The 24,882-nt window shown below is 37.3% G+C and overlaps 1 protein-coding gene across 3 annotated transcripts in view; it reads left to right on the forward strand.

The window, feature by feature from the left end:
* The window catches only part of shq1 (SHQ1, H/ACA ribonucleoprotein assembly factor), a 215,566-nt gene that overhangs the window by 188,745 nt on the left and 1,939 nt on the right, over positions 1-24,882 (forward strand). For all 3 annotated transcript variants that reach the window (XM_039771568.1, XM_039771567.1, XM_039771566.1), the window contains 4 exons: positions 1,225-1,379; positions 4,155-4,208; positions 9,813-9,936; positions 13,609-13,729. In XM_039771568.1, the coding sequence (XP_039627502.1) occupies positions 1,225-1,379; positions 4,155-4,208; positions 9,813-9,936; positions 13,609-13,729 (454 nt within the window). The remainder of the gene's footprint in view (positions 1-1,224; positions 1,380-4,154; positions 4,209-9,812; positions 9,937-13,608; positions 13,730-24,882) is intronic.

The following is a 24,882-nucleotide window of genomic DNA, read 5'->3' on the forward strand; positions in this document are numbered from 1 at the left end:
CACGCTCAAAATTGCTTAAATCACCTTTCTTTCCCTTTCTGACATTCAGTTTGGAGTTCAGGAGATTGTCTTGACCAGGACTACACCCCTAAATGCATTGAAGCAACTGCCATGTGATTGGTTGGTTAGATAATTGCATTAATGAGAAATTGAACAGGTGTTCCTAATAATCCTTTAGGTGAGTGTATGTATATATATATATCTATATATCTCTCTCTCTCTCTCTCTCTCTCTATATATATATATATATATATATATATATATATATATATATATATATATATATATATAGATATATATATAGATATATAGATAGATAGATAGATAGATAGATAGATAGATATATAGATATATATATATATAGATATATAGATATATATATAGATATAGATATATAGATATAGATAGATATAGATATAGATATAGATAGATATGAGAACAACACTCATATCAATGACAAAACAATTACATTAACAATCATGTTACATTATTTTTAAAATGTTTCCTTTTCTTTTTCATAAGTTCTTTAACACACTACTTCTCCGCTGTGAAGACTTAAACCGATTATGTCAGCAGCAATCCAAGCTGTGAGAAAACAGTAAAAAGGAGGCACGTCAGACGTCGTGGTACATTTTCTGATGCAGCTAGACGAAAACAACTTCGTGATGCTGCCGCCAAATACACAAAACAGTTACTTTGACAATCATGTTGCATTATTTTTAAAATGTTTCCTTTTCTTTTCCATAACTTCCAACACTCATAATAGTGACAAAACAATTACATTGACAATCGTGTTACATTATTTTCAAAATGTTTCCTTTTCTTTTTCTTTACTTCTTTAACACACTACTTCTCTGCTGCGAAGCGTGGGTATTTTGCTAGTTTATAAAATATTTCTAATTTTTAAAATGTGTTTTTTTTTTGTTTGTTTTTTTTGTTTATTTTCAGTGATTCATTTTTTCTTACTCATATATGGAGAAAATCATATTTGATCCAGCTTTTTAGTGTTTGCATGTTTAAAAACAACCGCCAGGACATTATGTGTTTTGTTCTGTCACAAATAGCTTTAATCATAATAACCATCACACATTTTCATATTTTGTTTTGATTATAATAATTGAGCAGTATTGACAATATTCTTAATTTGATCCCTCTGTTTCTCTCTGTTTTAATATATTTTTATGTTCCTGAAACTGATATTTTACCTTTTTTATGAATTCTTAGTGATTTTTACAGAAGATGAGAAGGAACAGTTGAGGAAATTCAATAGTAAATCCTTTCTGCTTGACAAGAATGAAACTCTTCATGTCTGGATGGGCCTAATTGATATCTTATTGGCTTATGCTTATGAAATACGTGTATGTGAAGGTGAAAAAAATGTAGGTAATATATTTTTTTGTAATCTTTCTATATTTATAACATCTTTCATTATAAATATTGCATGTATTTTATTTATCCAATACAGTTTTTAAGTCAGACATGCTCATTGATATCTGTGGATGGAAGGCTATAATATTAGACTGGTACATTGCACTTAACACGTGCAGGCACACTTGTTCGCTTACAAGCTTCTGTGTAACTTATGCGTAAATGCTTGTTGTATATATTCAATTGTATGCTTACATAACATTTTTAAGCAGAAAATACACCCCTATATATAATGTTTTGAGTGAATAGTTTGCCTTTATTGGAGTAATTTTTTATTTATTTTGCTTTTCTATGCTAAGAACTTTTACTTCAACATTTGTACTCGTGCTATATATTTGTACTATATAAAAATATCTAAAACTTTATGAGCGATGGGGATGAAAGAAATGGCATGCATGCTTGTATGCCAAAATTAAGTACATTAAGTACAAAAAAAAAATGCAGTGTTTTAGTTGTAAACACATACAACTGTGTAAGCCTTAAAATCTGCATTCTGTACATAGGTTGTCCAAATTGTGGTTTTCTTTATAATACTCTTGATACTTTAACTGTACTAATCCTCAAACCCATTATCCACATATTTTGTTAGTGCATGTATGTTGTTGGCACTGCACAGGAGGTGCCCTGTGACCTAGGCTTGCTTCATTAGTTTCATTCCTTACATCTTTTCTTTCTTGGACACTCTCTGACTCCTCATTACCTCATGAGAGCAGGTTCAGAAAGTGGCTGTATACTTTAAACACCTTTATACTATCTTCTTTTCTGTAACAGTAGCAAGTCTAGCATCATTACTATATGTAAACAATAAGTGTTATTTCTTTTTCATCTTTATAACTCAAAGTAAAAATTAAAACAATAAGCAAGATGCATTCTGCCATTTAAATTAACTCTAGCATCCACAACATAGCCCTTTTTACTATGTCCAAAATGTCTGGTTTTGATGTTATGGCGCTGTCTGTTAGATTAAAGAAATGATAAAAGCTGGGGCCTGAGGTGTCTGGAATCATAGGCAGCATCTAGAATAAACCTCTTCAGTAAATGTCAATTTGCTTATTATTTTTTTAAGTAGATCTGACAATTGACTTTTTGTTTCATTTGGTTATCCTACCATGAGACATGGTGTTACTTATAGATTGAATAGATTTTCTAGCGCAGCTGTAAATGTTTGCATAACCTGTTGCAGATTATATGAGAAAATTAATAATTAACAAGTGAAGGTGGTTTTGTGCCCATTTTCAGATTAACACTTTTGTAGTTCCAACTCAAATCATTTAAAAATAACTAACAATCTGTGCTGTCATGTTATTGCTACTGGTTGCAATATGGTGCCCTCTTTGCCTCCTAGAGTCAGCAGTTTGTTCTTTTGTCTAGGTGAGTTTCAGAACCAGATTGAAATGTTTTCCCTGAGTATTTTCAGATTAATCTTATTAGCAGTTTCGTTTTACCACAGTGTTATCATCTAATGTAGTGATACAGGTGTTGCTATATTTATCTGTACAGTCATCTGTAAAGAATGAGTTCTATAGCTGAGATAGTAGCATTTGGGAATGCTTGTGTTTAAAATCTGTGTGAAACACATTTTTCTGCCTATCAATATCGCTTAGCAAACTTTTGTAAGCATGCTGGTTAAGCTCCCATCAAACTACATGATTTTTCCAGTATTTTGCAGTCATCATTTACATAGTCTTGGCAAGTTGGGGGCAGTTGTGGCACATTCAGTGACTGCTATTCATCAGTTAGCAATTGCTGTTGTAAAGTTTGACATCCCCTTCTGCTAGAAGTTGTATATTGTATTGCAAGTGGCGTAAGACAAACCGAGACAACGAAATATTTGAGTACAAGGGCTATCAGGTCGGTTTTTTAAAATTGGACACTTTCTTGGCATGCCTTAAGCTTTTAACAGTCATGCATACAACCATTTTAACTGGGTTCTGGTAAAAAAAACTGAGAGCCTTGAGAGGAGGACCAGTATTTTGCTTCTAATTGGTATAAAATGTGCCCAGTAGTGATGAGCAAATCCTGTGGAGTTAGATTCACCATGGCTCACTGAAAATGTTCAGAAACTTCACTAACCTGCACAAAATCTGGGCAGTATTGTATTGATTCTGTCTCACGTTTATGGTGGCAGTTTGGAACACACAGCAATATCTGCAGTAGCAGATCAAATTATTAGAATGCCTTGACTGACATGAGAGCATGCAATGGTTACATGGCCCGTTTTTATAACTGGCAAGTTTCTGTTTGGAATATGTTATATCAAAAACAGAATTACATTTATTGCCCATGTATGTTTGCATACAAGGAATCTGACTTTTATTTATTTATTTATTTATTTTTGGGACAACTCCAAGTATAGTTACATCACAGACATACACACAATTGATACGTACATATCTATGATACATATAAAACAAAAGAAGGAAATACTGTAATAAATACATAATTAAGCATTAGGTATATATAAGACTAGTTCAAGATATTGGGGAGGTGGTGTGGGGATTGATAGGCACAGACTGAGAAAGTACATCTGAATTTGTGAACTTAAACTATGAAAAGAAGCTGTTTTTATATCTGCTTGTTTTGGTGTACTCTGATTTATAATTCCTTGACAGATAGGAGATGTTCAAAGAGATTGTGGTCTGGGTGTTAGATTTACGCCATAACTTTTAAGCGTCATTATTGATAGAACCCCTGAATTAACTTATTTTTTTCATTTTGTACTTCAGGTTGAATCATCATGGAATATACGAAAGTTAAGCGGAACACTCAGCTGGCTAGAGGTAAGAAACATAGTGTATTTTCAGCCATTTAAATTTTGAATCACAGAATATACTCATAACTATAATAGTATCATAACAAAATTGCTTTTTTATATACACCCTCAATTTTTGTGGTATTAAGAGTATCATTCCAAAATTTTAAGTGGCAACTTAGGCCTGTGTGTTTATCATTTAATCAAAAAATGACTATTTTAAACTCGCACCAAAATGTGTGTATCTCTAGTACGTACTCTAGTGAGTATGCAAAACTATAAACTGACCAGATGGTCTTTTTAATTCTGTCTCTTTATTATAAAAAGGAATCCTGGAATGCAAAAGCAAGGTGACGATACGTGATTTTCTCGGAAGTTCTCAAAAGACGTTTAAAAGACCTGCGAGACAAAAGAGACTTGCCACGGAGCATCTCGCGTGGACCGTAAACATGAGACTTGGTGCCAAGAGACTGTCCCAGGGCCGTCTCGCAGGAACGTGGAACATGAGATTCTTGCAAGACACGCCCTACTTACAACAGATATCATATAAGAGCACATCCATCAAAAAACAATCAGTTGTGTAAAAGTACGTATTGCACACGAATCCTGTGCTCTCAACACATATAAAGCGCATAGGGACAATACGGAGAATAGACACCCAAAGGTGTTGGAGAGAAAAAAAGGCAAATAAGAGATTATGAAACCAGTAAAATTTGAAAGTATTGCAGCGTCCCAGCCAGGTTGCAGCCTTTTTGGTTTTTAAGTGACTGTTCGGTCCGATTGAGGGAGGGCAGAGTACAGCACAGAAGACTGATAGCGGGATATTGATTGACGTGGTAAGGGGAGACACTGGGGATGAGGGATTGGAGAGGGTGCTAGAAAGTTGTATTTGGGGTTACAAAGTCAGCGATTGTTCAAGTAAAACTTTTGTGACACTTTATCATGTCAGTCGCTACAGTATCAAAGAAAAGATAGAAAAGATCGCTTTCATCAGAGCCAGGTATAATTGAAAAGACAACATTGAAAACAGCAGGACAAATCAAGGTCAGAAATAAAAGGCAAAGAGTAGAGTCTTTTCGCATTTGCATCATTCTTATGCACAAAACATGGATTTACACAATAATAGACCATACGCTATGAGAATCTGTGGTCCCGCAACAGTTAAAGCAACAATAAGTTGAATTTCAAAGAATACACAATTTGGTCAGGTGTATATTTATGATCATGGAGAAGTGATGCAAATTTTAACAGGTAAAAAAGAAAGGTAATGTATATATTACGCGAATAACATTACACACTAAAGGAGTTTGTGATATGCCATTCGTATTATAATGTTTACAGTTTACTGTGAGAATAGCTTTTGCTATGACAATCAATAAATCACAGGGACAAACATTAGAAAAAGTCGTATTATTTATTAGAGAAACAAAAACAATATTCACTCACGAGCAGTTATATGTTGCATTGTCACAATGTGTCTCCAAAAGATATTGTTTTTAACGAAGCTTTAAAGTAAAAGTGCAAATAATGAAATTGAAACAATTCCAAAGAAAAAAAAATTTTAAACTACATATCTGATTAACGAAACACAGGGGTTGGTGAGCGAAGCGAGCAGGGGGCTAAGCCCCCTAGTTTTTCTTAAAAAAAATATTAATTCTGCTTAATATGTTAATAATAAAATATTTTTCGATTTCCATATTATAATTGTGATACTTTATGATTCAGTGATTAGAGTTACTGTCTTGCATGAGTATGGGTTTATTTCTGTGCTGGTCTCTATATGTTATAGAGTTGACACATTCGTCTAATGTCAAAGTGAAGTTTCTGTCTACACTCTTGTTTCTTCCTGAATTCCAAATCCCCAAATTTCAGGTTGGTTAGTGGCTTTAACTACATATGCACAAAGTACACAAAGTATCTTAACAAGACTAGGAGAGACGGCTGTATTGTTCATCTTGATGTCAATGATGGTAGCACTACAGCGTTATCCCATTTCCTGTCCCCTGTATGTGATGTGACCAAAATGTATGCAAATACACTTAAAGTCTGTAATGTGCACTTTAATCACACATGAATTGTTTGATTTGCAATTTTAAACTGTGGGGCAGAGGGATAAGTCGAGGAAAAAATGTGTCTTTGTCCCAAATGTTATGGAGGACACCATATTTATTCCACCCATGTTAACACTAGAATCCTTGAAGCCTACAAAAAAACTCAATCTCCGGCCACCTTAAATTCCTTCGCACCTCCTCATCAGCGTCTTTTGTTTTGCAAATGTGTTGATCAGCGCACGCAGCAAGCAGCCTGCTAACCCATCATCCACCAAGCCACACACACACAAAAAAAAAAGCTGAAGTTCTCCCAGCTCAATTGTGTTTATCTGCCTGTGATGTGTCTGGAGTATAAGGTAAACAGAGGTGGCCTTAGGGGTGTGCGGGGCCTAGGGCTGACCAACCCAATGCGGGTCTGGTTATGTCAAACGCTGCTACTGGTATGTGTGGACTATGTAAATTTGTACACGAATTTACTAAAAATAATGTTAACCTACACTTGATTTTCTCATTACAGTATTCATCTAAATTTTTGCAAACATTATCAGAACAGACATTATCAAAATATGACAATATAATCTATTAAAAAAGTGCAATTCATAATTCATAACAATACCACGATAGTGTGAAATGCGATGCCTCTTCTAGAAAAGTATTAAACACTTCATGTCAAAATTAGTATAACATGCAAAAAGTTTCTGCTTTAGGTATATGTTCATCATTTCTTGACTCGCATTTTGTGTCATCCTACACTTACACAGATCTTTGTGGACATGGAACACACATGAAATGTATGTATTCCAAATAACAATATACAGGGTGGTCCAGATCTCATTATGCAGATCGTCTGGATGACTTTGATTTATGTGGGGACGATTCCAGTTCGGCGCAAACACCATTCTTCATGTCGTCAGTTCGTACACTTCTCGATGGTCCGGGATTTTTCAGGTGATTTTCTATGTAATAAACTTAAGTTATAGCGTAATGAAAATTGTATAATTAGATCTGGACCACCCTATATTATTTACCGTATACAACTCCAGGCACCTCACATGCAGATAAAGAGCCTTGAGCTGGGAGAACTTTTTTCCCCAGAGTTGAGCTCCATCAGCCTTTGGGGGTGGTGGTTTAGAAGGCTACTCGCTGCTTCTACTGATCGACACATGTGCAAAACAAAACAAGAGATGCTGATGAAGAGCGGTGCAAAGGAATTTAATTTGGCCCAGGTTTATGAGTTTTTTCGTAGGCTACAGGGATTCTATTGTTAACACTGGTAGCAAGATTTCCCCACATTTTATTATTTTTTCACATTGTATGCTAATTGGTTTCTTTTATTAGGTAAGATTTAGCAATTTAGAATTTTCCCTTTGGAACATTGTCAGGAACCACAAAAAAATTTCACATGTCAGTTTTCATATCAATCATTTTTCAGCAACGGGAACTGAACAGCATCCACCACTTACTCAGATAAATTAAAAATTGGCAACAGTTATTAAAGCTTGCCATCTGCCTTACATTCCTACTAGTCTTTTTTTTTTTTAAATGATCTGGAACAAAAAAATGGAACTCATGATATTTAAGTGTCCCATTTTTAGAAGATGAGCATCAAAGGTCCCATTTTAGAGGCTGGGCATCAAACTTAAAGAAGTGAGAGTTCAGGGTATAGTGTGTAGATTAAAAATTGGCTCATTCACAGGAAGGAAATCTTATCAAATTTGGGTGATGTTAAGAGTTGTGTCTCTCAGAGGCCAGTGCCAAGGCCACAGCTCTTTTGGTTAGGAATACAAATAATAAGCTCATTAATTTTTCAGATAGTGCCAAGGTAGACAATCTAGAATCTGTTGAATCATTACAGATTCGGGCTTGTGCAGATTTGTGACAGATGAAATTTAATATTGGTTAATGTAAAGTATTACATGTAGGAAGTAAAAATGCTAGATTTGAATAAACAATGGGAGGTCTGAAAACTGAAAGTACCCCTTATGAGGAGGATTGAGGAGTCGTAGTAAACTTGTCACTGTCAACTTCCAGATAGCATTCCAAAGCAATAAAGGATTCTAACAGAATGTTAGATTATGTAAATAGATAGAAAGAACTTAATTTGTTCCCAGGGGTAAATTGGGCTTTTTACAGAAACTTTTTAAATAAATAAATGCATAAATAGGTGGATAAATAAATAAATAAATAAATAAATGTATACACATACAGTACTTTTGTCTGAACAATGAATAAAATTAAAAAGAAAGAAAACATCTGACTTTGCAGACACAGTCACGGAGAGGAATTATGTAGACAAGCTGCTGTTGGTGTAAAAGAGCCCCATTAACGTTTCTTGACACATTTCTACTGAATAATTTGTTGGCTCAAAGTAAGTGTGTCAGAGAGAGAATGTAAAGCATATATTATAATGGAAGTCAGTTTTCATTTAACTCTCTCTTTGGCTAGTGCTAAGCTTGTGATGGGCCTCTCTTGAAGTGTTGTTACCAGCCCAGCACACCATAGCGTCAAAAATTGCACTGGCCATCACAGAAAATGTGAAGTATGTCACTTCCCACATTAAAGGAATATAGTCTTCTAAGGAAAAAGAGCTTGCTCTGCCCTTTCTTATATAGTTCCTCTGTGTTCTGAGACCAGTCCAACCTGACATTAATGTGGACCCCAAATACTTGTAGCAGTGCACCACTTCTACGTACACTCCCTGAATATTGACTGAGTGTAGAGGCTAGTTGGTAACGTGAATGTCAATAACCAGTTCTTTGGTTTTTCTGATGTTGAGTTGCAGACAAGATGCAATGTTCTCCACCTGACTCCTATATTTTGTTTCATCCCCCTTATCTATACATTCCAATAGCTGAGAATCATCAGAGAATTTCTGCAAGTGACATGGCCTAGTGTTATACTTATAGTCCAAGGTGTACAGGGTGAGTAAAAAGAAGACAGGACTGTTCCATGTGGTGCTCCAGTTTTGCTTACAACCATATCAGAGACACAGTTCTTGAGTCTCACAAACTGCGGTCTTCTTGACAGATAGTTCATTGTCCAGAATGCCATAAGCTCATCCACCTGCATATGTCTGTGCTTACCCCATAAGTGGAATTGCTGGATGGCATTGAAGGCACTGGAGAAATTAAAAATATAATCCTCTTAGTGCTGCCAAGCTTTGTCCAGATGTGAATAAGCCTTGTGAAGCAGATAGATAATTGCATCCTCCACTTCAAAATGTTGAGAATGTCTCTAATACTTAAACACAGATCAACTAGAATTGTTATGACAAAAATATTATTGCATAAAAGGGAGAATATGAAGGTTTTCAACTTTTATTTTACAAGGTGATACCACCACAGTAGTTGATTTGTAATAAACTGATAAATAGTTTTATTCCTAAGTTACTTTATGATCATTCTTAATGTTGTAAGACGTATGCCTTAATGTACTATGTGGTTTATCAGTTCATTTATCCGTGTTTTACTTTATAGTTCCTTAAAAGGTTGTGCTTTCTTCCTACAGTGCTGTGTTATAATATGGTATTGAATGCATATTAGACATATTTAAATAACAGTTTTTAATGTCTTGCTTTTCAGACATACAGTTCTATTCAAGAAGTCTTTGTGTCATTTGGAAGGAGAGTCATGTGTTATCCTCTTTATAGACATTTCAGTCTTGTTCTCAAAGCTATAGAGGACTTGGGTTTAATATTTCAACTTGGTAAGATGTAACTGATTTAATTTTAAATTTTATTTGTTGAGGGTGAGAATATTCATCACCAATATGGTTTAATTTTAGAGGAATAGTACTGGTTAGGTGCATTGGTGATTCTAAATTGTCCCTAGTGTGTGTGTGCATGACCTGCGGTGGGCTGGTGCCCTGCCCGGAGTTTGTTTCCTACTTTGCACCCTGTGTTGGCTGGGATTGGCTCCAGCAGACCCCCGTGACCCTGTAGTTAGGATATAGAGGGTTGGATGATGGATGGATGGATAGATGGAATATTAAAGGTACAATTCAGTCAGAGACAATAAAAATTACGTTTTTGTTTTATGTAGCTTAGTTACAAAGTATCCATGACAAAGTTCTTTTAAAGGTACCCAATAATATAAGTCAAAGCAACCACTTAACATTGCACAATACAGGATTAAAGGCATAACAACAACTGAATTAATCTTTGATGGCAGGTGGTTATTTCTTGCCTTTGATATACTGTTTGACTCTGAGCAAATCGATTTACCCAACTGACCCGCAAATGCAAAATATTTATGTAATCAATTGTTAAATATCTAATAATATTTACTTGTTATTATTGTAACTAGTATTAGTAGTGCTAGTAATAATCATTAGTCGTCTAATAAAGCCCACAGAAATAAACTAATTTCAGTTAAATGTATTGTTAAATCATAATAACTGTAAATACCCAAATGGAATGGATCAAAAGTTTACATACCCTTGAATGTTGGAGCTGATAATATACATGCAAGTTGACACAAACCGGTTCAAATTAAGGGTAATTAAGGAAAAGTGTCCACACCTGTAATTTCTTTGATAGTAATTAGTGTCTGTGTATTCATGCAGAGCTTCACTGACTTTGCTAGATACTGAGCCACATGGAAAGCAAAAGAACTGTCAAAGGACCGTAAGAGAAGGTTGCTGAATTGTGTAAATCAGGAAAAGTATATAAAAAAAGATATCCAGAGATCTGAAATTGCTTATTAGTAGTGTTCAAACTCTGATAAAAAAGTGGAAAGTTAGAGGTTCTGTTGTTACCAAGCCACGGTCATGTAGACCAACTAAGATTTCAGCCACAACTGTCAGCATCATTTGACGCAATGCCAAGAAAAACCTGTCACTTCAGCTGAAATACAGGCTTCGCTGCAAACAAGTGATGTTGCTGTTTCAGGATGCACAATAAGGAAGTATTTGAACAAAAATAGTCTGCACGGTTGAGCTGCAAGAAAAAAGCTTTTACTGTGCTAATGGCACAAAACAACTTGCTTACAATATGTCAAACAGCATCTAGACAAGCCTCAAAACTTCTGGAACAAAGTCCTTTGGAGTGATGAAAAAAAATTGAACTTTATGGTCACAAAATAAACGATATGGGCAACAAGGCCCATGAAGAAAAATACACCATTCCTCCTTTTTGAGGTTATGGGGGTGTGTTAAGCTACAGCAGTACAGGTAATTTAGTGACAATTGCTGGCTAAGTGAATGCAGCTTGTTACCAGAAAATATTGGAGTATAGTTTGCATTCATGAATCCAGAAGCTACGAATGGGACGTACTTAGATCTTCCAGCATGACACTGACTCTAAACACAAAGCCAAGCCGACCCTTCTGTGGCTACAGCAGAAAAAGTGAAGGTACTGGAGTAACCACGACAGTCTCCTGACCTCGGTATCACTTAGCCACTTTGGGGAGATCTTAAATTTCCAGTTCTTGCAATACAACCCATGAATTTACAGGACCTGGAGGCTTTTTGCCAAGAAGGATGGGTAGCTCTACAAACCTGAGATAATCAAGGGCCTCATCCACAACTGTCATGAAAGACTGCATGCCATCATTGATGCTAAAGGTGGCAGTACACAGTATTAAGAAAAAACTTTTGAACAAGGACCATCTCATTATATTCCTTATTACTATGTTTTGTTTAATAGTTGTGCTATTCTGTGATGCTTTATAGTTTTAATTTGGATTTCATTAAAAGTAAATAAAATATGTTTTGCCTGATCAGTCATCTTTTCTTTAAAGCATGGTACACATCTTACACATTCTGCCAGATTATGTAAACTTATGGGCACAACTGTATGAAATATAAATAAAGTGGAAAGTTGTCTGACTCGCTCATCAACAAAAACATTATTTCCCATTTAGTTAAAAAGCTGAAATTTGGAAAGCTTATACATCTAGGGTAGTAGATATCTGTAAAGAAAAGACATTTTGATATATCAATATTTTGGAGTAAAAATTACCCCTACAACAGAAAAACTAAATATCCCCAAATCTTAAAAATGCTTTGACCGATTTAAATGAAATTTATTGATGTTATTGAAAATTATGTTATTGACCCGTGTATTTTTATTTATTGATGATAATACTGTAACAAGTAGGTTACTCTAACACTCCACGTACACTGATAGCACAATACAGAGACTGGGAGAGAAACTGTGCCACTCAGCTGTTAGGGGCTTTCCAGTTTATGCAAATAAAGGCTGTCGGCAGAAGGGATGAGTGGGTGCACAAAGAGCAGCACTCACCAATAGAGTGGACAGACAAATGAAGAAGGGGAGATTTCCAGGACAGGAAAAAGACAGCAACATGTGTGGCATAGAAACTGAGCTATAATGGGAAAGAGGAAACTTTGGTGAAGCCCAAGTAAGACACAGTTATCAAATTTGTTAGAAAGTTTGAGTTCAGGTGCCAAACACTGTGGCTGTGAGCGTATGTGTTGCTTTGCTAGAACCAAAAAGGGAGGGAGGAAGAAGTTAATAACGAAATGGCATCCTCAGGTCCATGGCAAACTAGGAGTAACATCATCCCTTGGTCAGTTTAAACGCTAGTGAAGCTCAGTTAAGGGGTCCCCCACGACCAGAAACGAGAGAGAAAGGTTGACACTGAACGTAGTACACAATATTTTATTTCTTTTTGCATGTTCTTTTCTGTACAATCTTTACTTCGAGTCTCTCTCCTTCATAAAAATATCCCCCATTTGTTGTATACTTAACCCACTCACATGCATTCTTTACTTTACACACGAAGAGGGTCACTACAGTACATTTACTGGGACAAAACAACCCAAAAATTAAAAATCTTAATGGGCCATGTAAATGTGCAGTGTGTAAATATTATTGGTATTTCAAATTTAATTTGAAGTAAATCATACTTTATAACTTTATTGTCTAGCTATATCTTTAGGGGTAAAGCCATATTAATACAATTTTTAAAAAATTACAAAAAAAACAAACTTTAGCATGAACATACAACTATTAAAAAACACAAAAGCAAATGCTTGAGTGAACAATGTAAACTACTGAAAACAATAAACATCCAATATTAATAATATAGTACTATTAGGAAAAGCAGGAATGTTTTACTCATGGGCAATTGTATGTAACATGTTCAAGAGTAAGGAGCTCCATTGAACTATACAATATAATAATATTAGCTTCTGGAAAAGTTTTTTAAAAATTACAAATATTTTTTTATTCAGAAAAGCACTTAGTTAAGGCTATGTCACGTTATGTGACTTTCCCAGCAACTTTCAATTGTAGCCTTCATTGTAGCCTTGCTTAGTGAGTCAGTGGCATTAATTTTTTTTTCAGTATTTTCATTTATTGTTAAGCAAGTCTTAGTAAACTCACTGATTTTGTTTATTTATTTTTTTCCTCAGGAAAAGCCACCATACTGAAGTGCTTACTAGATATACACAGAGTTTTTAGAGAAAGTGATCCTGCTTATATCCTAAATGATCTGTATATCTCTGATTACTGCATATGGATTCAGAAAGCAAAGTAAGTTTTAAAAAAACAAGTTGTCTGTTGTATAATAAGTCAGTAAAAATCTTTGTAAAAATTAGTCTTTCACCCGAATAATAATAATAATAATAATAATAATAATGTCTGTCTTAGCATAAAATGGGCAATTCAGGTAGGGTAGAGGACATATAACCAATGCCTCTCAGAGTACAGAGCAGTAAATTTGACATATTTAAAAAATTACTAAATACAGCTTATTTTTTTAAATGTCACTGATAATATTTATAGATATGCTTGCAAGTGAAGCACATTTTGTTTTCTGTTGTGTAAATCTCTCAGCTTTGTCATGCCTTTAGTGTCATCTGTAGAAAATCTGTACAAGATACGTAAGATACAAGAAAGGTACAAACCAAAATTCTTACATTATTTTGAAAGGGAAAGAACAAAACTTAAGTGCAATGTGCCACAAATGCTATGCTAAAAGCTGCTTATCCCAGAAAGGCAATATAATGAAATGAAAGTGCTGTATAACCAAAGTCACCAAATTTAAATGACGCTCCCTCATTATTTAATGAATCTACTAATTTCTAGAATATTAAACATATTTGTAATTTTATAACTTAAATTTAAGTTTCAAGATGTTTTGTCTGCAGATTCGGCAGCTAATTAATACAAACTATAAAGTTTGTAACTTGCTACCCTATGAGTATTTTACTGGCACAGAGGCTAATGCAGCTGTTTTAAAGCTCTGAAGACCTTGAGGGTGTGGATCATTGTAAGATTGCATTTAAATGTGGCTAGAAATAGTTAATGCTGTTATTGAATAAGCACACTAGGTTTCTGCTAACTGTTTTGTATTATCTTAAGATATGTGAGAAACAACAAAATCTTGTCATTTAGCTCCCTGAATAAGGTAGAGAAAGTGGGTCAAGTGTTCAAGGTGATAGGATTTTATTAGACCATAATGTCAGTGTTGACATAACTGTGCTTTACTGATTGTGTTTTGGTATTTTCATTTAATAAAAAAGTTGACAAGATAAAATTGTTTAAAGTTATGAAGTTAGTATTAGGGTGCATGTCAGCTGTTACTTTAAAATTAGGTCTTTAACAAAAGCATGGGGATACAGATGGAGGTTTAACACTAGAATTACCAGAGCCAATGAAAAAATTTGTAATTCCGGCCCACCTTAAATCCCTTTGCATCTCTCCATCAGCATCTTTTGTCTTCTAAATGAGTCGATAAACCCAAGCAGCAAGCAACCTGCTATAACATCCCCCCAACCGCCTCAGAACGGACAAGATGTTCTCCTAGTTCCTGCTTTGATTGATTATCTGGTAGTCAGCTACACAGAATTGTAAGAGGAAATAATTTGATATGTGTTTTGTGTCTACAACAATCTATGTAAACACGCTGTTAAAACAGAAAAGTTTTTCATGTTTTAGTAATAAATAACAAAATGTAGACATGAGCTGCATAATGTGTGAAGGCTGATGGCCAAATATCAAATAAACACTTTCACAAAAGGTGCAAGTACTACACGATAGCTTCCATGGTCCTGTGGTTACAGCTGCTGACTTACAATCCAGAGGTTGTGAGTTCGAAACCAGCTCCCCCGCAAATTTACGGACATGTCTGCATGCACTTTTTGTGGCATTACACATGTATTTTTTGAGCATGTCCATGCCAAATAAATAACATTCGACGTTTTAAAGAAATCATTTTATGACACGATTTACCTTTATTTATTTACTTACTTCCTAAAGCCTAAAGTCACAAGTAGTGTGCAGAGGGCATGCTCAAAAATGTGTGTAATGCCACGAAAAGTGCCTGCTGACACTTTAGTATGTAAGCGATGGTATGTGCATTCTTGCTCCGATGCAGAAGGGAGCTGAGTTTACCTCTGTTATAGCACGTCTATGTGAAAACAGCAGTGTCAGATGCGGGGGTGGGGTGTGTTTGGGCTCGTGAACGCGGCTGAGATAATAAAACTGACTAAAAAATAAAAAATACAAAGCTAACCTTTACAAGTATCATAAATTACACCGGCTGTTACAGACTGAAATCAAATGTATGTTTTTATTCTAAAATAGTAAGACTAAGAGCAGTTTACTTCTCAAAACAGAGTGGTGCAGGATCGTACTCGCGACCTTTTGATTCCCAGTCAGCAGCTGATTCTATTGCGCCACAGAGGCAGTCATAATAAACGGGTGTCAATGTCGTATGTTAAGGCAGCTTTTTGTTTCTGCAGTTATATTTTTGAATAAAAGCGCAATTGTTGTGTTAGATTTTTTAGCTTTTGTGAAAGTATTTCTTTGATACTTCAGGCTTCATACATTATATAGTTTATGCCTACATTTTGTCATCTACTAGTAGAATATAAAAAACCTTTCTGTTTTAACAATGTGTTTACACAGATTACTGTAGAAACGGAACAGACATGAAATGTGTGTGTTTCAAACAACAATCTATTATTTCTACTCTAAAACTCCACTTCACTCTCAGAAAATCAATCAAGGCATGAGCTGGGAGAAGTTTGTGCACATTCTAAGTCGGTGGAGGGATGGAATAGCCAGCTGCTTGCAGCCTGATTTTTATCAGCACATTTAGATGACAAAAGACGCTGGTGGAGAGCTGTGAACGATTTTAAGAAGCGATTTATGGTGGGACGGATTTACGAGTTTTTTCATAGGCTCTGGTAATTTTAGTGTTAATAACCTAGCCATGCAGAGAAACCTGTTTCCTAAAATGCCATGAAAACCATTATGCCAGCTAGAGAAACAAGGCTAACGCAGATAGTTTTCTTTGCACACAACCTGGTTATTTGGCCTTGTAAACCCTTAACTGGATCATAGTTAAGTGTTTTGTAGTCTGAACAAGACCGTTGCCATCTGTCAGCTTTGCACTTTTTCATTGTGTTAGCTTTGTACAGGTTTTCAGTAGCCACAGGTAGAAGTGTCCATAACATAAATTTCCTGAGGCAAATACTGAGGCATTCACATTATTCCTTCTCCTGGTTGAAATAATCTGAATTAATATTTCAGAAATCAATTTATATTGATGAGCTGAATGTACAGTGCTAAGATTAGCAGCACAATCTCAGGACCAGTGTTCAGGGTAATGGTTAACAGTAACTTGTGTTGCATAGTCCAATTACTTTTTTAAAATAATAAGTAACTGTAATAAGAATACTAGTTTAATGTCACTGTGCTCTGTACAAAAATCTATACTAATAAAAGGCAAAGCCCTCACTGACACACTCATCATTAATTCTCCAACTTCCCATGTAGGTAGAAGGCTGAAATTTGGCAGGCTAATTCCTTACAGGTTACTTACAAAAGTTAAGCAGGTTTCATTTCGACATTCCATGCGTAACAGTCATAACTGAATCCTACTTACATACATATATACGTACATAGCCTGCAGCTCGGTCGCTGTGTGAGGCAGAGTTGCGTCCCCCATCCCCGCGCCTCCCATGTAGTTGGCTGCCTGACCATATAAGACCGTCCGTCGTTCCTGTCTCTTCATTCCCTTCCTTGCTTCGCCACAGTATTCATGTCTCCTTGCTGATAACTGCAGCCTTTTTATTTAATCCACGGCTTCTCCGCTGTTTTATTGTGCTGATAACTGCAGCCTTTTTATTTAATCCACGGCTTCTCCGCTGTTTTATTGTGCTGATAACTGCAGCCTTTTTATTTAATCCACGGCTTCTCCGCTGTTTTATTGTGCTGATAACTGCAGCCTTTTTATTTAATCCACGGCTTCTCCGCTGTTTTATTGTTCGTTTGTAGGTATTTTAGACTTAGTTTACATTGTTCAGGTACCCATTTCTTTTACCGTTCCAACCGTACCCCATTAACATGTCTATCGAGGTGATCACCATCGATCAAATAACTGTCACTTACCGAGTGGTTTCCATACCCAGAGATGCCACCTGCCTTTTACATTCTCTGTGTTACATATTGCACGGCAATATCAGGCTCAATCTTGATATCCGGAGGAACGTTGTGTCTTATGTATTGAATGACTGGGACAGGTTCAAGGTGTGGACTGATGACAGTACAGGAGATAATTATACTACACAGGAGCACTATAATTAATAGTGAAATGCTTAAGCCGTTCACCTATGCTTTGTCGCTTTCAAGTGTACCGAAATGGCCAAATGTTTTACACCTTTGGAGAACCGCCAATGCCTCTTAAACATCCATCTTAGATTGACAGGTGATGATTTAAGTAGTGGACACTTTGATGTTTATGAATGTTTCAACTCTCAAAAACTGGATGCGAAGTTATCGATGTAACCGGTTGTATGCTTACAATGCTTGACAGATGCCGAATGTCACTTCAAAAAAAGTCCTGCAAATACTAACGTAATTGAAGCAAACCATGAAACTCAAACCAATTATGACAGCAGCAATCCAAGCTGTGAGAAAACAGTAAAAAGGAAGCGTGTCAGTTGTTGTGGTACATTTTCTGATGCAGCTAGACGGAAACAACTTTGTGACGCTGCCGCCAAATACTCGCAGAAAAATCCACAAGTTAATAGACACGCTGTCGCTAAATACTCGCAGGCAAATCCACAAGTTCATAGAGACACTGTCACTACATACTTGCAGAAAAACCCACAAGTTAATAGAGATGCTACTGCTAAATACTCCTAGGCAATTCCACAAGTTCATAGACATGCTGCCGCTAAATATTCACAGGCAAATCCACAACTTAATACCAGGAATGCATGTTAAACATCTTAGATTCACTAGTAGCAATTTGGGTAGTGAACACTTTGATGAATGAAACCTGTTATCTTTACAACGGTTGACAAACACAAAATGTAACTTGAACACAACATGTCCTCCAAATGTGAACCTGATTGAAAGAAATAATGATAATCAAATCCTTGATGACAGCAACACTCATAACAGTGACAAAACAATTACGTTGACAATCATGTTACGTTATTTTTAAAATGTTTCCTTTTCTTTTTCATAACTTCTTTAACACACTACTTCTCCGCTGCGAAGCGCGGGTATTTTGCTAGTTATTTTATAAATCCATTCACATGTACAGACCAGGCCAAAGTTAGCACACAAGGGCTCTCAGCATTTAGAAGTGCTGGGCCAAGCATAGGACAAGATAGACAAAGACAGATGGAGGAATGTATAGTCAGCCTAAAGACAGGTGTATACTATTTTGTCATCTATTAACAGTCGGCACAAAATCTTCTTTCCTTGTTTGGAAATGGACTATTTACTTTAGTAAGGGCCTGCACGTGGAGAAGACAATATAAAAAGACTTGGACAGCAGCCATACACTTTGAAGCCAACAGATGGATGGGTGATATTGTCATCCGTCCTGAAACTGTATAGATCAAGATCCCACCTTGGTATTGTCTTACTATAGGCTTCCCGTCTATAATGCCTCGTAAATCGTCAGTAAAGAAAGCTAAGTTATTTTCTCTTATGTGATATTCACAGCCATATCACTATGGGAGGGATATCGTTTTTTAATATCATATCTATATAGTTTTCGATTACTTAAAATGCTTCAATTACTAAAGAACTTATTCCAACTATTCCAGCATATTAATTCTGTTAGACCTCAGTGCAGCATTTGACACTGTCAGACATGACATTCTACTGTCCAGAATGGAGAACATGCTGGGTATCTCTGGCACTGCCCTCCAGTGGTTCAAGTCCTATCTGACTGATAGGCAAGAGTTTGTTAGTCTTGGCAACAGCAGATCCAGCTCGGACCCAGTCACACAAGGAGTTCCTCAGGGCTCTGTCCTCGGCCCTCTTCTCTTCTGTATTTATATGCTTCCCCTTGGCCATATTATTCGTAGCTATGGACTGGGCTATCATTTTTATGCAGATGATACTCAACTCTACTTCAGTGTTAAAAGTGGAACTTCATCAGAGCCTACTCAGCTCATAACCTGCCTTAGTGAAATTAAAACCTGGATGGAGCAGAACTCTTTAAAATTAAATTGGAACAAAACTGAACTCCTGCAAATTGGGACTAAAATGCAACTTAATAAAATGAGCTCCTTCCCAGTCCATCTTGGTGGTGATCTCGTCAGACCTGCCTCTACTGCAAAGAATTTTGGTGTCATTTTTGATTCCTCCCTTTCTTGCTCCTCCCACATAAAATCACATTAAGAAACTTTCTTACTTTCACCTCCGTAACATATCCCGTGTTCGCTCTTTCCTCTACTTTTCTAATGCTGAGAAACTTGTCCATGCTTTTATCACATCCTGCTTAGATTATTGTAACTCCCTACTGGCAGGTGCCCCTTCTAATCTTATATCACAGCTCCAGCTTATTCAAAACTCAGTTGCAAGAGTCCTTACTCGAACCAGCAGCAGCGAGCACATCACACCCATCCTGCTCCGTCTTCACTGGCTTCCTGTGTCTTACGCAATCGAATATAAAATCCTACTAATAACCTACAAAGCCTTAAATAGCCTTGCTCCAAACTACATCAGTGACCTTCTCCATCACTATGTGCCTGCCCGTTCACTAAGGTCCTCAGATTCTGGCAATCTTGTTGTGCCCCACACTAATCTACACTCCATGGGTGACAGGGCCTACAGCTGTATAGCGCCCAGACTCTGGAATGACCTACCGAAATTAATCAGGTCAGCTGAATCCATGAATTCTTTTAAAAAACAACTCAAAACTCATCTGTTTAGGAAGGCTTTCAGCTCTACTTGACTTCATTCCTCTTCTCTCAGTTTACCTCTCTGTCAAGATGCTCATGTAACCTGTATGTGTGTGCTAGACCATTAATTCTGTTGTCTGTTAGGCTTTCTCTGAATTTACTGTCTTAATCTTCTTTATTTATTTATTTGGTTTGTACTATGCTATACACTCACCTAAAGGATTATTAGGAACACCATACTAATACGGTGTTTGACCCCCTTTCGCCTTCAAAACTGCCTTAATTCTACGTGGCATTGATTCAACAAGGTGCTGAAAGCATTCTTTAGGAATGTTGGCCCATATTGATAGGATAGCATCTTGCAGTTGAAGGAGATTTGTGGGATGCACATCCAGGGCATGAAGCTCCTGTTCCACCACATCCCAAAGATGCTCTATTGGGTTGAGATCTGGTGACTGTGGGGGACATTTTAGTACAGTGAACTCATTGTCATGTTCAAGAAACCAATTTGAAATGATTCAAGCTTTGTGACATGGTGCATTATCCTGCTGGAAGTAACCATTAGAGGATGGGGTACATGGTGGTCATAAAGGGATGGACATGGTCAGAAACAATGCTCAGGTAGCCCGTGGCATTTAAACGATGCCCAATTGGCACTAAGGGGCCTAAAGTGTGCCAAGAAAACATCCCCCACACCATTACACCACCACCAGCCTGCACAGTGGTAACAAGGCATGATGGATCCATGTTCTCATTCTGTTTACGCCAAATTCTGACTCTACCATTTGAATGCCTCAACAGAAATCGAGACTCATCAGACCAGGAAACATTTTTCCAGTCTTCAGCTGTCCAATTTTGGCGAGCTCGTGCAAATTGTAGCCTCTTTTTCCTATTTGTAGTGGAGATGAGTGGTACCTGGTGGGGTCTTCTGCTGTTGTAGCCCATCCGCCTCAAGGTTGTGCGTGTTGTGGCTTCACAAATGCTTTGCTGCATACCTTGGTTGTAATGAGTGGTTATTTCAGTCAAAGTTGCTCTTCTATCAGCTTGAATCAGTTGGCCCATTCTCCTCTGACCTCTAGCATCAACAAGGCATTTTCGCCCCCAGGACTGCCACATACTGGACTTTTTTCCGTTTTCACACCATTCTTTGTAAACCCTAGAAATGGTTGTGCGTGAAAATCCCAGTAACTGAGCAGATTGTGAAATACTCAGACCGGCCCGTCTGGCACCAGCAACCATGCCACGGTCAAAATTGCTTAAATCACCTTTCTTTCCCATTCTGACATTCAGTTTGGAGTTCAGGAGATTGTCTTGGCCAGGACCACAAACCTAAATACGTTGAAGCAACTGCCATGTGATTGGTTGATTAGATAATTGCATTAATGAGAAATTGAGCAGGTGTTCCTAATAATCCTTTAGGTGAGTGTATACTGTATACCCTGCCGTTCTTTCTTATATTCTGTAAGTGCCTTGAGCATGGGAAAGACGCTATATAAATAAAATGTATTATTATTATTAACTAGAGAGCTAGCAACCCCTATCGGAAACAGTAACCTAACACAATAATTATTTTACTGAAGTAAAAATACTTGCATCATTATTCCAGCAGCGCTGGGTATAAGGCAAGAGTCATACATACGAGTATGCCAGTAATTTGCATGGCTCAGTCATACAGCCAAGCAGCAAAGAGTGTGCTGCATGCTGTCCAATAACAGAAACCCATAAATTAATCATCTGTTTTGTTTTAGTACAGCTGTTTGCTATTGATATCTTGAAATAGTGTGATTGGGTGATGAAATGGTCAGTATTCACCGCAAATCAATGGTGGCTCAGGTTGAGGATGCAAAAAGAGGATTGATATTATTGTAGTGCCAGCACCTAGTGACATAATGGACTCTCATGATCTGTATATGGCTCTTTTAATTATCAGTGCTGTTATATTATTTACTTTACTACCCTTGAAGGATTAAGGTATTTATGAAACACTAGAAAATTATCACAGGCTTTATGCTTGTTTTTGGATTCCAAAAATGACATTTAACTTTTTTTTTTTTTTTGCATAGTTTAATGATGTTGGAGTGTTTTCCCAAAGGAGAACTCCTTTAGTGGACTTGTTCATGTAAATGGAGATTTTCAGGAAATCAGCTTTCTGACTTAACTGGGTAACTCAATATATCTTGGTTGTCATGCACCTGGCGTGTCACCTGAAGATGTGGGGCACATCTACTACAAAGCTTTCCAATCATGCTCTCCCTGAATTTGTATAATATACTGCTCAAAAAATTAAAGGAGCACTTTATAATCAGAGTATAGCATCAAGTCAATGAAACTTCTGGGATGTTGTTCTGGTCAGTTAAGTAGCAGAGGGGGTTGTTAATCAGTTTCAGCTGCTTTGGTGTTAATGAAATTAACAACAGGTGCACTAGAGGGGCAACAATGAGATGACACCCAAAACAAGAATAGTTTAACAGGTGGAGGCCACTGACATTTTTCTCCCCTCATCTGTTTTTTCACTCATTTTGCATTTGGCTGCGGTGAATGTCACTACTGGTACATGAGGTGATACCTGGACCCTACAGAGATTACACAGGTAGTCCAACTTCTCTAGGATTTACTGTAGCTGGGCTACATAATTGTAGGTATTTAATGTGTTTTTTTGTGCTGAGTCATGTCTTTTTTACATCGTCCCGTTTACTCCATTGTGTGTTTATGTAAATGTTGTCCCCGGGAAACAAATGGGGAAGGATGATGGTTGGAGGTGTAGACTCCTATACAGTACTGGTATTTTCTGTTACCACAACAATTGCATCCGGGATATTTTTATTTAAACAAGAGGAGATTGAGAGGAGAAAGGAGCCATTTTCGCATTCATTTTACAAATCATCATTTATGTTCATTGTGCAAATCCAGGGTTTGGATTTAGTTCAACCATTTTTGAGGACTCACACGGTGAGACCATTTTTGAATTATGTCTGGAAGGAGCAAAACTATCATATCAACTAGAATTTTACTTAATTCAGGACTTTAATAACTTTGGACTCAGTTTATTTCATCCATTTCAATTGCAGTTTGTTTTTGATCTATGTTCTGTGTTTATTCATTTATTGTTTAGGGGCAAGGGAGGGCTTTGCTTTATTTTGATTATATATATTTGTGTGCTGGTTATAAATAAGATATATTGTAAGTGAGTGGACACTTCTTGTCACTGTTGCTCACCTTTTCCCAACAGACAAACACACTGGACACAGATTAAAATCACCAAGAAGTAATTTAATTTCTTCTTTTCTCTGTGTTTTCCCCAAAGCACCTCCACCAGATTCAACAACAATAAATACACACAGTACATCACTAAATTCTCCTCCACACTTCCCAGCAAGCTCTGTCACACTCCCTCCCAACTCTGGCTCGCCATCTGGGTTCCCATCAGTCCTTTAAATAGTCTATATTAGTTTTCGCATTTCAATATATCTGCACTTAATTTTACACACTGACTTGCACTGCCTGTTTGTCGATTGAGGGAAAAGACTGCTTGTAAGGGGGAACAGCTGGGTATTGTCTTTAGATTCCTCAGTTTAGCCAGGCCACTGGTCTTGGTTGTGTAGTTACCGGTCTGGGTAAGGGGTCGGCCATTACAGCACATCAATATGTACCATTGCCAGAAGATCACTGTGTCTCCCAGCACAGTCTGAAGGGCATGGAGGAGATTCCAAAAGACAGGCAGTTACTCTAGGAGAGCTGGACAGGGCTGTAGAAGGTCCTTAACCCATCAGCAAGATGGATATCTGCTCCTTTGGGCAAGGAGGAACAGGATGAGCACTGCCTTAGCCCTACAAAATGACCCCCAGCAGGCCACTGGTGTGAGTGTCTCTGACCAAACAATCAGAAACAGACTTCATGAAGGTTGCCTGATGGCCTGACGTCCTCTAGTGGGCCCTGTGCTCACTGCCTGGCACTGTGGAGCTCGATTGGCATTTGCCAAAGAATACCAAAATTGGCAGATCCACCACTGGCACCCTATGCTTTTCACAGATGAGAGCAGGTTCACCCTGAGCACATGTGACAGACGTGAAAGGATCTGGAGAAGCCGTGGAGAACGTTATGCTGCACTGTAACATCGTTCAGCATGACCGGTTTGGTGGTGGGTCAGTGATGGTCTGGGACGGCATATCCATGGGGCGACGCACAGACCTCTACAGGCTAGACAACGACACCTTGACTGCCAGTAGGTATTGGGATGAAATCCTTTGACCCATTGTCAGACTTATGCTAGTGCAGTGGCCTCTGAGTTCCTCCTGGTGCACGACAATGCCTGGCCTCATTTGGCGAGAGTATGCAGGCTGTTCTTGGGGGAGGAAGAAATTGATACCATTGACAGGCCCCCACGCTTGCCTGACCTAAATCCAATAGAACACCTGTAGAACATTATGTTTCAGTCCATCCAACACCGACAGGTTGCACCTCATACTGTCCAGGAGCTCAGTGATGCCCTGGTCCAGATCTAGGAGGAGATCCCCCAGGACACTATCTATT

Source organism: Polypterus senegalus, chromosome 12, assembly GCF_016835505.1.
Source record: "Polypterus senegalus isolate Bchr_013 chromosome 12, ASM1683550v1, whole genome shotgun sequence".
Classification (NCBI taxonomy): domain Eukaryota; kingdom Metazoa; phylum Chordata; class Cladistia; order Polypteriformes; family Polypteridae; genus Polypterus; species Polypterus senegalus.